The sequence below is a fragment of the Gnatocerus cornutus genome, chromosome 5 (assembly GCF_029298725.1).
Source record: "Gnatocerus cornutus isolate USDA-ARS CGAHR chromosome 5, icGnaCorn1.1, whole genome shotgun sequence".
NCBI classification, from domain to species: domain Eukaryota; kingdom Metazoa; phylum Arthropoda; class Insecta; order Coleoptera; family Tenebrionidae; genus Gnatocerus; species Gnatocerus cornutus.
Genome location: NC_142237.1, coordinates 6,970,875 through 6,984,910, shown reverse-complemented (window position 1 = coordinate 6,984,910; position 14,036 = coordinate 6,970,875). Strand labels below are relative to the sequence as shown.

The 14,036-nt window shown below is 33.9% G+C and overlaps 2 protein-coding genes across 2 annotated transcripts; both read right to left on the bottom strand.

Moving 5' to 3' along the window:
* Positions 1-239: 239 nt before the first annotated feature.
* Positions 240-3,968, bottom strand: LOC148174012 (uncharacterized). The gene is made up of 5 exons (XM_088037586.1): positions 3,815-3,968; positions 1,662-2,451; positions 1,323-1,614; positions 732-1,159; positions 240-685 (listed from the first exon to the last, which is right to left on the bottom strand). The coding sequence occupies exons 1-5, from the start codon at positions 3,930-3,932 to the stop codon at positions 382-384; spliced, it is 1,932 nt and encodes a 643-aa protein (XP_087893712.1). The 5' UTR covers positions 3,933-3,968; the 3' UTR covers positions 240-381.
* A 3,842-nt stretch (positions 3,969-7,810) lies between these two features.
* Positions 7,811-12,470, bottom strand: LOC148174011 (uncharacterized). Its single transcript, XM_088037585.1, has 5 exons — positions 12,421-12,470; positions 10,223-11,035; positions 9,669-9,978; positions 9,200-9,621; positions 7,811-9,153 (listed from the first exon to the last, which is right to left on the bottom strand). The coding sequence occupies exons 2-5, from the start codon at positions 11,014-11,016 to the stop codon at positions 7,878-7,880; spliced, it is 2,802 nt and encodes a 933-aa protein (XP_087893711.1). The 5' UTR covers positions 11,017-11,035; positions 12,421-12,470; the 3' UTR covers positions 7,811-7,877.
* Between the last annotated feature and the right edge of the window lie 1,566 nt (positions 12,471-14,036).

Sequence of the window (14,036 nt, the reverse complement as noted above, 5' to 3'; positions counted from 1 at the left end):
TTTAGACTCAATTACTTTAACTTTAAATTCTTACTTGTATAAAAATTTTGGTTTCTGGTGTTCCTCTAATTTAAAAACCCAAGCAAATTTTATAGAAAAAAATGAAAATCAGAACTCAATCAAATGCATTCAACTTCTCTTTGAAAAAATTAGAAAATTTTTTGCAATTACCCAAAAAAACTAAAAACTGGCATTCTAAAAATGTATACTAGAAAAATTGAAAAATGCCACAAAAAATCTTTACAGACAACTCAGTTTTATTAATGAAAAAATATTACATTTTGAAAATAGCATTAAATTTAAGCGTGACAATATAATGTATAAAAAAGCTACTTAAAAATACATACAAAACACAAAACTTTTCAGATTTTTAGAAACTTATTACTTAACAAAGTTTAAGAACCAGTTCGGAATTTTATCAGTGAAGACATTCTTCAAGCTGATTTTGGCTCCACGTTTGACGCAACCGGCTCTTGCCTCGAAGATCTGCTTAATTTTATCTCCACTATGCTTCAACTTGAACAGCTGCTCAATGTTTTTGGAAACAGTTTCTTCTGTGAGATTTTCACCATCGACAAGAAACCTCTTCTCGTTCAATGTTTTAATCAAATTCTCATGTCTGATTAGAAGCTGAGTTAAATTAGCTATAAGAACCATGTTGGCAGAGTTGCCTAGGTTCTTTTCTCTGAAACAAACTTCTCATTATTCTAAAACAAACAAAAAATCAATACCTCTCGATTGACAGTTGAATGTACTCCTTAAAACTGTCATAAGAGGACGTGATGCAATTGTTTTGAAGATAATAAGCGAACTTGGCGGCACATGTTCCTATGAATTCCTGCTCCTTCTCGAGTTCTTCCTTTTCTTGCTTGATTTGTTTGATCTTTTCGTTAATTCTCTCGCGTTGTTTTTCTTCACTTTCGATATCTTTTTTCACATCCTCGTCCTGGTGTAGTTTCGGAACAATTTTAGTGTCGTAGTAAAGTACCATGTGCTTCTTATAAGAGCAGTCGCAATGTTTGCAAACGGGATTGAAACTCAGAGTCATTTCACTGCAAGTGACAATACTCCAGTGACCCAAAACTTCGTAAGTCACATATCCCAGCAAGCACGGATTGTGACAAGTTCGTTTATAATTAGTTTTCTTCGCTCCATTGACCTAACACGAGAACTCGGTGGTGAGAAATCAGTTAACTTTAATTTTTACAATTAGTTAAAATTATGCGAAACTGGATCGAAGTTTGGTAAGGATTTATTTATAATCAAAAAATAATTTCGGCCTTGTTTCTCAGTCGATATGCATTAAAATAAAAGAATTTTACCTCAATAGTTTCGGTGCAGCCAAGAGCAGTGCAGACCAAAATAGAATGATCCAGTTTGATTATTTCCAGATCAACGCCGGGTTTAAACAATTTCTTCTTGAGTTCATCTATGGTTTGATCTGTTCTTTTGGATTCGTCTTCCTTTTCTTGAAGATTCACAATATTGCTTTGCAGAAGCTGACAGATATCAGACAATGGTTTTGACAACTGCAGGATAAGTTCCCTGGTGTTATTGATACTCACAGTTTGTTTAACATTGTGTGGTTTCAATTTTTGAATATAATTAACAAACCTAAAAAATGGCCTATGTAAAAACTACAAAAACATCAAAAAAAGTACCTTATTATCTCTTCACAAGCGATTTCCCAGCTAGTTTTGCAGCTATCTTTAGTTCGCTTGTTGAGCTCGAGGCCATGTTCTAACGCCAGCAGTTGCTTCAAACATTCATTATCCAAACAAAATACGTTGTTCTTGCTTATGGGAATCTTAACATGTGGTGGTTGATCCGCAATATCTTTAGCCAGCTTCTTCAAAATAGGGAATGTGCCTCCTGGCTTATAATCAGACCCTTTTGCGTTAGTGAACAAGAAAATCACATTATCCGTCGCACTTTTATGTAACTGTGACAAAATTCGGCTTACGCAATAACTGAACAGAGCCGTGTTTCTATCATTACTCGGTTTCATCAATAAACAAATTGCATTAAGCTTGTTCAGTTGCCCCAAAAAAGACAGAATCCCTTCGCAGTTTTTGTCGTCTTGGTTAATACCTGCAGTATCTCCAATCCCAGGAGTATCAATCAACCGCAAGACTACATTCGCGTTTTCGATGGGAAAAAGATAAGTTTTCACGTTTTGCGTGGCGGAGCATCCAATTTCTTGTTTCTCGTTATCATCCGAGCCGACGATAATAGTACGGTCTTCCATGGAGTCGTCATCGTAGACTGTGACTCTAGTAGGAATTAAAATGGTAGTTTTGGTCTTTGAGGCTTCTTCGAAGGTTTTACATTTGATGTAGTTTGCGAAAGAGTTGATAAAAGTTGATTTTCCTACACCACTTTCCCCCATTAGAAGGATGTTTATTATGTTATCGTCATCCTCGATTTCCCCGATGTTGGTGAACATTTTTGCTAAAATTAAATATGAAAACAAATAAGAAATTAGCTTCACTGGTAGATATATGGATTTGTCTGCTTCATGCAAAGAAATTTTTATTACCTATACGTAGTTATCAATTGTTGGTTACTTTCAAAGTTTTTAGAACTAAATTAATATTTGTCTATTTTAACAGAGAAGAATCAATAGCGCGTACTGACAAAGCAGGTTCTCGAATTTCTCACCATCTTTGTAAATCAAAGAGTTCAAACCTTAAATATTTATACACGAACGAAACCGTTTATACTAAAAATAAAAATGTTTATTTATAAAGAACAAGGATTTGGTTATTTGATTTCATTGGCGGTTTTTCAACTACAGAAAACCAAATTTGCTTTAAAAGCGCATTATTAGCTAATTGTAAGTACTTATTTAAAATCAGTCCTATACTGAAGTCGGAGACGTTTTTGCATCCTTATATTTCGTCGTCTAAGCGGTAACATCCGCAACCTCAATTGTGAAAATATTTTATTACTACTTTTTTTCAGATGAATTTTTCGCGGGAAACTGACTGGTGGAGATTATCTTTTGTATTACTGAATAGATCTAACTTTAAGCTAAAATTTGATATAAAATAATCATTGAAAAAGATTATTTACTCTAATGAAAAAACGTTTTTTTTGTGCTCCCGTATGACTTTGTAAAAATTGAGGTTGCGGTAGTTGCCGCTTAGACGACGATTTGCTGTTTTATCGAGATCTCTTTATAAAATTTTAGCAATTTTATTTATTTTTCAAATTATTCAAATCATGGGGATTTCTCAGATTCTTAGATCCTTAAGGTGCAGAAAACATCGCTCATTCCAGTTTATTTATTGAAATATATCCTTAAGATGTTTGAAATTTTTTAGATTTTTCTTTTTCTTTTTCATATCATTCATAAAATCAAAAAGTATAACTATCCAGAGAAATTAAGAAATAAAAAGATTAATTAAAGGAGAAAAATAAGCAAGACTTCTAATATTAAAATAAACACAAGTCAAAGGCATAAAATTCACTAACCCCCCATATACCGAATATCCTGACAATTAAGGAAATTGTGAATTATGAATGATAAAAACAAAATATTTCCGCTTGATTAAAAGATGGGAATGCCCTTGGGAAATTCCGGCACCTTAATGCATTGAGAACTTTCATTAGATAATAAAAATTCCTCGTAATGCTTCAATAGAAAACGATTTTATTTGCATGCACGTGAATATACTGCCTATTGTCGAATTTTAAGCATATTGTGAAAATAACAATCATCCAACAAAAATTCGAACTGATTTTGCAAGCAAGACTTCAAAATCACACCTTTAGTCTCGGGTTATGTCAATTATTGTGATAAAATACTCACTTAAAAGTGTTGAAACGACCAACACAGACAACGACTTGAGGAAAAAGAACTGCACCACTCCAGCACACAGCACAGCGCGGTGTAAGAAGTAACTAAAAACACATCGTCCAATCGTCATAGGTCAAAGATTAGGAAACATAACGTGGTCACTACTGGGTATCTGTTGAAGATGGCGGTGAAGCCAGCGCCAATTTTCTAAATATAGAATTTCAGTAACACATTAGATTTATTGTGGTTTCCTTATTGGACACAAACAGTTGAATTACTATTTTTTCTAATGCAGCAATAAAATGATTTTAATTATTGTTGCATTTCCATTACTGTGGTTTAACTTTGCCCACACGATTTGAATTTGTCACATCTAATAACGTAATTATTGCCGAGTCTTCCACAATTTGGTGACAATTTAACAAATCTGACAGTTCTTGTTTGATACACCTCATTTATTTTGAATACCACATTTCAAGGTCATTATTCGTCCAAATTTTGGGACTGTACACGAAATTTGACAGAATTTATGTATTGGGTTGTACTGTGAAAGGGTAGTTTTACGACTGTATGTTGGCACTGGTGTTGTCATCATCTTGTCATCAGATGACAGACACTTTGACAGAAATAATAACAACGATGAAGTTTATCAATTTTCGATGAATTGCATTACAAATAAAGTGGTATTGCGTTTTATTCCATTGTGATTAAAAGTTTAGGACTTTAACTTCACAACAAATTAGGTAGACGAGACATTTATTAAGGATACAAATGTAGTGGTGCTATTGTTTACAATGAACAGTTTGAAATGTGATAATGCCTGTTAATACAAATTAGGAAGTTCTGAATTTTGACAAAAACTTGAATAGTTGCATAGTTTTTTGTTAAATCTAGAAAGTGTAAAGTAGCTCGATATACGAAATGGTTATCATCATCAGCAAGTTCTTCTAGTTCGTTGTTCGTAATGAAGATAGTACCAGCAGTACCTTGGTCGTAATTTCAAAAAACAGTCCTCGTTTTTGTAAAAGACATCGCCAGAGTGAATAGATGATGTGTTCAGTACAACAATAAATGAAAAATAATGCTTTTCTTTAGGCGCACTTGCCTTGACTGTATTTTTTTTACTTGTAGTTAAACTCGGGATGTGGAATGGCTCTACCGTGGATTGTTTTTGAACCAACTTATCAGAGTGTATACGCGAAGTCTACGTGAAATTACATAAAATTAAAAACTTTTCAGGTTATAGTAAACAAATTTATTTTGACAGTGCCCCACTCTACCCTACTTTAAACGTATTGCCAACGGCCGCTAATTACCCTAAAGTCTACATACACTGCGCGCTCACATACACCTTCCGCCACTAAAATTTGCACGGAGGTATAGGTTCTTAACAAGGAGTATATCGCTGCAATTACAGGAGTTTTTAAAATCAACATTGTGTAACTCGCGCGCTCTGCCACACGACCAATCACAAACACGCATTTTAAACTTGGAAAAAAAATCTCTGCAGGAAAAATGTGGTTTAGACGAACTTTTTATCTTTAGTCACAAAATAAACGTCTTTTTGCAACTGAAACGCTGAATCGACTTGAAAAAATATAATTTATTGTGTTTTTAAAATTAATGATTATACATATACATACAATATAATAATTAGTATAATGGTATAAAGCATAGAAAACGGATAAAAATGTTACAAGACGTCGGCGTCGCGACGAGCGGATTATTTGATTCTAAATAATGCGTTGAAAACTTCTTGGTAATGTTGAATTTTTTCAAACTGCTTCATAAACATTTGGACATCTTCATCAGATACTTCTGTATCTCCCAGCTCCTGTATTGCTGTCTTGTTCCTTTCAAACATATCGTTTAACTTTTCACAAATTTCAATGGTTCCAGGCTCTTGACTCTCTCTTAAAATCAATTAAATACAAACTAAATACAAGTTAAAACTGTTTTCTCACCTCAATGTTGATAAAAATTTGTTTATCTGTTTCGTAAAAGCATTGTCTTTTTTGTTCTGGATCAAATATGATGAAAATCTGAACACTTCTTTAAACAAACTCTGAATTTTCTTTAATTGTGTTTTGTTCAGCTTTTTAGTATTTTGTATGAACGTTTGTTGTTCTTTCAAAATCCTTGTAAATTCGTCCATTTTGTCCGTCTGATGGTAGTTTGAAGTGGCCATTGTTCTACCAGCAGATTCGTTTTTACCCTGAAAAACGTATAATAATTAGGAATACTAAAATACGCAAACAGTTTAAAATAAAATAGGAGTATACCGAAGTGTTTTTTTTTTAACCTGAGATACAAGGAATTTCCATTATTCATTGGTCGTTCAAATTAATTTTATACATAAAAAAATATTATGTTCGATTTTGCACTCAATTCTCAAACATCCGACTTACAATAAATAAATAAACCCCAAAACTTAATTAAAATTAGTATCACAAATGGTCCATACATTAATAAACTTTAGGTTATTTGATAGCTTACTTTTTTGTTACTGTTTCTGTTGTCTGCTTTGTTAGGATTTTTAGCTTGCCTGTCTCCCTTCACCTGAAAAAATGTCATTAGGAAGTTGATTATATTTTCGAAAACAGTTTTCTTATTAGAAGACGAAGATGTGGAACCAACCGTATCAGCAAATGTCTTCTGTTCGTACGATGAGTTCTCTTCTAGATTACGTTTCATTTCTTCAAGAAGTTCAAAGGCAACATTTGCATCATTTTCCATCTGTTCACACTTTTGCAAACATCGAAAAGCTGATTCAGCTAATGTGTTCAAATTGGAAACGTTATTTTCAAAAAACAATTCAATTTTAGCGATGATTTCAAATTGTGGAAACCTGTAAGGTTGTAGATTTTGGATGTACGATATCAACCTAAAATTAAGAAGTGAGGGGTAGCAAGTACGGCTTTTTTGTCTTACCGTTGGCATTCTTTTTGCGACAATGTCCAGCAATTTTTGGAATCACTCTTTACAAGTGGATGTACTTTTACACCACTTGCTTCGGCAGCTAGAGCAATATATCCCTCGTTGTCTACACAAAAAGTGTTCTTATTGGAGAGAGGAATGTTAATATTTGAATTCTTAGATCTGATAGTTTCCACAATGCCGTGAAGCACACTCTTGGCGACCTTTGGATCAAAACCCACAGACCTCGTGTTGGTAATTACAAAAATAATGTTATTAACGATCGGAATGTCCAGATGGACAATTGTTTGTCGGATGCAATACTCCAAAGACTCGTTGGATCTGGTCAGAGTTGATTTAACAAAAAAGCAAACTCCGTGAAGTTCTTGTAATGAAGAAATTTGTTGTAAGACCTGGTCAATGTCGAAGTTATCTGTGAAATATCCTGGAGTGTCTATGACACGGATTTGATATTCTTTTTCCGAAATAAAAAACTCTTTTAGTTGAGCGGTTGCACTTGCGTGTTCCTTTTCAACCAGTGTAATTGTCTTCATTTTGTTATCATGGCTCATAACAGAAATTGTTATTGGGGCCGCAACTATTGGCCCATTGGAGTATGTATTTTCCATGGTTTTAAAATAACTATAGTTAAGCAGAGCATTGATAAAAGTGGATTTTCCGACTCCATTTTCACCAAGGAGCAGAATGTTGATGTTCTTCATTGTATTAGTTTTCTAAAAATAATTAACTAAAGTAAGTACATAAAGATTGATAAAGATAAAAATTGAAATGGTTTGAGTCAATGATGAAAGGAAAAAAGAGACAAAACTTTATCTAATAAGATAAAGACGTATAATAAGTAGAATATAGAATATAAGTCATTTTGCTAAATAATCATTATTATTAATAACGTAATAATATGTAAGTAGAATATATTATACAAGGTGTTTCAAAAATGGCGAATAAACTCTTTAGTACTTGTTTTATTGGTGCTTTGGTTCTTTACGCACAACGTAGTTAATTAAGCATTAATCCGCCATTTTTGTTTGATACACCCTATATAAACTAATAATACTCGTAGTTAGTTAGTTGAATAAACGGTATAGATATAAAATATTATTAATGTGGCTAAAATATCGTATTTTTAATCTTAGAAAAATTATTCTTCCCATGATGGTCTTTTACCGCCGCGTTTAGAGCTCTTTTTGTTTCTAATTTTTGGTGATTCCACTTCTTCTGCGTGCTTGCGATAAAAACTGTTCTGGTCTTCTTCAGACCCACTTTTTTCAGCTTCGTCTTTTTCTGAATATTTAGACACCCGCTTTGGATTTTTCAAAGTATCAGAAGAAGAATTGGAGTTCTCCGATTCACTTTCGTCTGTGTTGTCCTCTTCTTCGTCGTCTGAATCTTGATAGGAAAACTTTTCGCCCTGATCATCTTTTCGGTATTTCTTTAGACTGTCAATATTTTGAGAATCCTCGTCTGATCCACTTTGTGTTACTTCTTCGTCGTCTTCTTCAGAATAATTGGAAGCTTCTTTTCCCAAACTTTTTCCGTGTTTTTCCTGTTTCTTAACGGTGCGATTTTTTACTTGTTTTTTTATGGATTCTTCAGCTTTATTTACTTTTGAGGTTTTAGAGCCCCTTCTTTGCATTTCTTCGTTGTCATTCCGGTGGTTGCCTTTAGCTTTTGACAATTTAGTGGATTTCCCGTCTGCTTCAAATTTCTGACATGAAGCCAATTTTCTTCCATAGCGATGGTTTTTCGATGAATAGACACGTAGATCGTCGTCAGAATCGTAGGTAGATTTAGAACGAGACTTTCCTGTTCTGTTCGATGCTTTAATAGTTTTCTCCTCAACTGATTCCTGCTGCTTTTTAGAAGATTTCTTCTTGTCATTAGAGCAGTGTTTTGAACTTCCCTTTGAAGATTTTTCTGATCGGCCGGTTGTGTTTGAACCATCAGAATCGGACTTATTTTCGTAAAACTTGTAATCAACGCTCACTTTATAATCAGAATCGGAATTGTTATTATCACTTCCGACAGAAGCTGCTTCAATCTCGTCGTTGTGCGATTTTTGTTTAAATTCTTCGTCTTTGTACTCCTCAGAATCCATTTTTTGCTGATATTTCCAACTTTCCCTCAAGTTAATCTGCTGTGAGACCACACAACTGAAATTCTTTTGAGTTTCCTTCAAACGACAAGCACTAGTTTTCTGGATAAGCTCTTGAATTTTCTTTCCCATGAGCTTTAGGCCGTAGAGCTCAGTAATACTATTCTTAATACTTTGAGGAGATAAATCGAAGCTTCCATAGGCCGATTCAAACTTCTGCGTGTTTTCTTGAAAAATCTTCTGTAGGTGTTCATGTTTTGCCAGAAGTTTCTGCAGTTTTTCGATGACACCAGGATCGGCGAATTTGCCTAGAGACTTTTCACTGAAAATTAAAATTAATTTGCGATACATTTAAAATGTTGTTTTACTTTTTGATCAGATGTTGGATGTAGTCACTGTAGGCGTCGTTAAAAGGTGTCAAAGCATGTTCCTGTAGAAAGTACGAAAACTTAGCGATACTTTCAGAAATCACTTCGCTTTCTCTCTCCAGTTCTTGTCTCCTTTGATTGAGAGTTTTTATGTGGGTTTCGATTTGAACACGAACATCTTCCTTGTTTTTAATGGCATCTTTTACGTTATCGTCTTCCCTTTTGATATCGATTTTCTCCGTGGTTTTATAAATGTGCATGTGGACTTGCCAGTGACAACCACATTCGTTGCACGTTTCAGATCCATTCATTGCAGCACACGACACAAGTCCTGGATCGCCGATGATCTCTTTTGGAATGCCACTTAAGAAGCAGGGATTGTGGCATTTTTGACGATAGTGCCATTTAGTAACTTCATTGACCTAAATTCAGGTGTGACTCTAGTTAAACATACAGTTTGGTGTCTTACCTTGACAATATCTGCACATTTTGCGTCGGTACACACAGTGACGGGTTGATCCAACTCTTTAACCTGTAGATCAACACAGGGAATAAAAAGTTGCTCCTTTAACTGACTCAAACTTTGAGTTTCTAGGTTGAGATTCTTTTGATGGCGATCCAAAAGTCTTAGATTGTCTTGGATGACATCGGAAACTTCAGCAATAGGAGTTGCAAGCTGCTCAATCAGAAATCGGACTTCGTTAACACTGACAGTGCTTTCAACCTCGTGAGGTTTGATAGGTGGTGTTTTTGAGTTTCCAACAATGTAGGTCAACAATCTAAAATATAATGTTGGAATAGTACTAAGATGAGACATTGATATAGTTGGTTTTGTGGAATTAAATGTAAAATAAAATTTTGCTTCCTTGATAAATAAATATTTACTTCTTAGAGTGCCTTAGAACCAACTAAAGAAACTCATTTCGAGTAAGAATCATCACAAGTGCATAATTTTGTTTTTTTCTTGGATTATATTAAAAATAATAATTTTGCACTGGTGATAGATTTTAATGGAGATATTACCGTCGACACTCCCGATTCGAAACGTTCCAGCTTTCAGCAAGTCCTGCCAGTTCGTGCGATTTAAATTTCTTTCCTTGCTGTATTTCCAGAAGAGCTTTAAACGCTTCGTTGTCCACAGAAAATACGTTTTGCTTATTCAAAGGAATTGTTACGTGCGGAGGTTTAGATTTGATATTTTGTACGAGTGGTTCCAAGCAATGTTCCATAGTTTCTCCAGCAGTATACTGAGCAGTTTTACTATAAGTGGTGATAAAAATGATGTTTTCACTAGCACTTTTATCCAAACGGGTCAGAATTTGTTTCAGACAATATTCAATAAACTTGGTAAATCTCGTTTGATTAGATTTCAAGATAAAACAGATTCCGTGAAGCTTTTTCAACGTTGCTAAATAAGCCAGAATGTTGTCTAAATTAGTGTTATCTTGATCCATTCCTCTAGGATCTCCGACTCCTGGAGTATCCACTAAAGTCAAATTAATGACTCGGCCATCATTCAAGGTTATAGGGAAAAGATATATTTTCACTTGCTGAGTGCAAGCAGCGCCGTTTTCATGCAATTCGTTTTCGTCCGGATTGCCATAAATTTTTTTGCCATTTGCTAAATTTATGCGCACAGGAATAAGAACCTCCATTTTCGCTTTCTTTGCGTTTTTGAAACTTGGATGTTTAAAATAATTTGAAATCGAGTTGATAAACGTAGACTTTCCCACTCCGGTTTCGCCCAGGAGTAGGAGGTTGATATCACTCTCGGTTTGAGGAGTATCTTGGAAAAGCTTAGCTAAACGGCTGAACATTTTTAGGTTTGTCCAGGTTCTGAAAATTGTTCAAAGTAATTTATTTCACTATTATGCAAAATAGGCGATATTAAGCACACTTTACTAACTTTAGATAAGTTCTGTTATATGTATTTAACGTAAATTACCATTCGTACTCAATTATATTCGTGATAAAAAATACTCCCAATATTTTTTAGAAATATTTTTTTATTAAGATGCATTATAAGCCAACCTGCGTATTTACACAAACACTCATGAAAGCTCTTGAGATTAAATCAGTAAAAATATAAGTTGCCTTTTTAATAGTCTTGTAATCCAATACTTCAAAAATTGCTATAGTTCAGCCAAGTTGGCCTGAGCCACCATAAAATCATAAAAATTAGACGGCAACCGCACCCGGACAGTTTGGGGTATTTTGTCATTTATGACAAGACATCTGGCCTGTTTAGGGCCTGCTGTTCTTATCGCAGGGTGCAAACTTGAGCAAATAAACCCTCATTATGTGCACTTGAGAATCTTTTGAAGCTGTTCCGTTGCGGTAGCCCGCAAATTTTTATACTTTTATGGTAGCTCAGACCAACTTGGCTGAACTATAGTATTCCCTCCGGTCGGAAAAAAGTGTCCGATTTGAACTTTTTATCTGTTTGAAAATAAGTGTCCACTTTTTAAAAATATGTCAAATTTCTGTCACAATTCATTATTACAATAAAAAAATTACAAATTACATTACTTATAAACACTTATAATCGTAACTAATAGAAAATCATTCAACAATTCAAACCCAGTTGACATATACCTAGTAAACATTTTATGGCTTAAGTCAAACCACCCTTAGAAATAAAACTGGGTGTTGTAAACTGCAGCCGACAAATGTCTAAATAGAGGGTTGACCGATGGTTGAATAGGCGTGCGTCTATTTTTATGTCCCCAACCGCAAGGATTAGACTGCCCGGTCCTCTCATAATGTGGCCATAAAATTTACTAGGTGTATGTCAACTGGGTTTACTTTAAATGGTACCGCTACACACCTTTTCGGCTGTGTTTAGGCAAATGAGGGTTTATTTTTGTCAAATTCCTTATATTTTCGTTTGCAGTTTCCATATTTTCTTAAGACCGGTGTTTTAATTTTTAAGTTCAAATGACGAACAAATCAATTATTTATTAGGGGTGGAAATACACAACAACTGGCAAAATTGCACGTACTGTCATAATTAAAAATGGATGTAACTATAAGTGATAGTTGCTTTTTTAAATCTTCCTTAACACAACTTTATTTCAACAGAAAAATCAAAATCGGACACTTATTTCCGAACGGAGAAAGTATTAACAAATCAATGCAATAAGTGAATACTATTTCTTATATAAAATCAGGTTTGGGGTTTATTTATTTGTTATCGCGTTCAATATAAAAATAAATCATACCGTTTTACTGCAACAGGAACGTTCAATTGCACAATTCACAGTGACGACTAAACTATGCACTTGGTGCCTGTCTTTGCTATGACGAATCCAATTTATCTCTGCGTATAAAATTTCCTGTAATTATATCCTTTTACAGAAATAGGGGAAGAACGCGTTTTAAATTTTATGTTTTGACTGAAAAATATGTAGGTACCTACCTAGTAGTAAAAAATGTAATATCAAAATTAAATTATTTGTACGTATGACAAGCATCAACCTTTGCACATTGTACGTTTTAACAGTTTTTAGAAATTAGTAGAATTTGAAAGTGATAATAAATTAGATTCGCTTAGTGCATGTCAATTTTGATTAATGGATGCCTCCTCAAGCAACTGTCAAGTTTTTTACTAATCTCAAAAATCATTATGAAATAGATTTTTATAATCCACATTAAAAGCAACAAAAACTAGGTTAATAGTAATGCTCCCACAATTTGGTGACAATTTGAAAAATGTGACAGTTCTTGTTTAACATTCCACAGGAATTGCAGAAGTTTTAAGATTCAGCACTGTGTATCTCGCTCTGCTGAACGACCAATCACAGAGTCGCATTTTAAATTTAGCGCCTTCAAGAATTCTGTCGTAGGTGTAGACAGAATTATAATTATTATCTATTCTGTCAACGACAATACGTGCCACCTAAGAATGGTAAAAATTTCAACACGCAGCTGTGCGACCATAATAACAATATAATAACTAAATCTTTGAAAATAATCAAAATACACACATTTTCAGTTCAAAAAAATATATTTGAACGAAATTTACCGTACAATACTTCTCCCTAACTGTGCATATAACTTTGTGATTTTTGATGATAACATAATGTTAGCACACCTGAGAAGAAATTTTGTGTTACCTACATATTAAGAGACAATCTTCGAGTTGCTTAGATATTTTTTTAATGAATGATTCAATTATTATGCAGTACAAATGCGAGTTATAACAACATTAAAAGAATAATAGGGGTTCATTTATTTATTGTAACCTTCTATCTGGTCGTTTTTTTCTGTCTGTTTGCAACCACTAGTTTCACGATTTATCGATTTGTCGTCGGCTTAAGTTATCAATTTGAACAAAATGCGTTTTTAATTTTATAAAAAAGATAACTGAATGGGATTATTTCAGAATTAAGAAACATTCTATTTTTATTTCCCAAATTTTCAAATTCCAGATTTGACAACAAAAATATGTAAAAAATTAAGATTTCTCGACCGCGGTAAAAAATTCAAAATTATATACAGGCCGTCCGGAAAGTCGCGCACCACTGTGAAACTGTATCATCGGACAATGTCATAGATCACCGGAAAAATGTTAAAAAAAATCCATGTCTTCAATTTTTCGAGGTATGATGGGTTGAAGAGACAAAGTTTGATGCGAAAATTAACGATTTCTGTGCAATAATTTTACGTTCAAATGAATTTGTTACCTAAAGGACATTTTGCGCAAAGGCATGATGCAAAGAAAATAAAGATTTTTGAATCAACAATCTCGATCAGTGTGGCATCGTTCAAGTGAAACTATAGTTACATTATTGGTTCATGAGCCGATCTGACTAACGCTAACAATACAACAGCAACG

Excerpts from the sequence above, each read along its gene's own strand:
- LOC148174012 (XM_088037586.1), bottom strand. The coding sequence starts at position 3,932 with ATGACGATTGGACGATGTGTTTTTAGTTACTTCTTACACCGCGCTGTG. Across the intron at positions 2,452-3,814 it reads GGTCGTTTCAACACTTTTAA|CAAAAATGTTCACCAACATC; the intron begins GTGAGTATTTTA and ends ATTTAATTTTAG. Across the intron at positions 1,160-1,322 it reads GCTGCACCGAAACTATTGAG|GTCAATGGAGCGAAGAAAAC; the intron begins GTAAAATTCTTT and ends TTCTCGTGTTAG.
- LOC148174011 (XM_088037585.1), bottom strand. The coding sequence starts at position 11,016 with ATGTTCAGCCGTTTAGCTAAGCTTTTCCAAGATACTCCTCAAACCGAG. Across the intron at positions 9,622-9,668 it reads AATGTGCAGATATTGTCAAG|GTCAATGAAGTTACTAAATG; the intron begins GTAAGACACCAA and ends ACCTGAATTTAG. Across the intron at positions 9,154-9,199 it reads ATCCAACATCTGATCAAAAA|TGAAAAGTCTCTAGGCAAAT; the intron begins GTAAAACAACAT and ends TTTAATTTTCAG.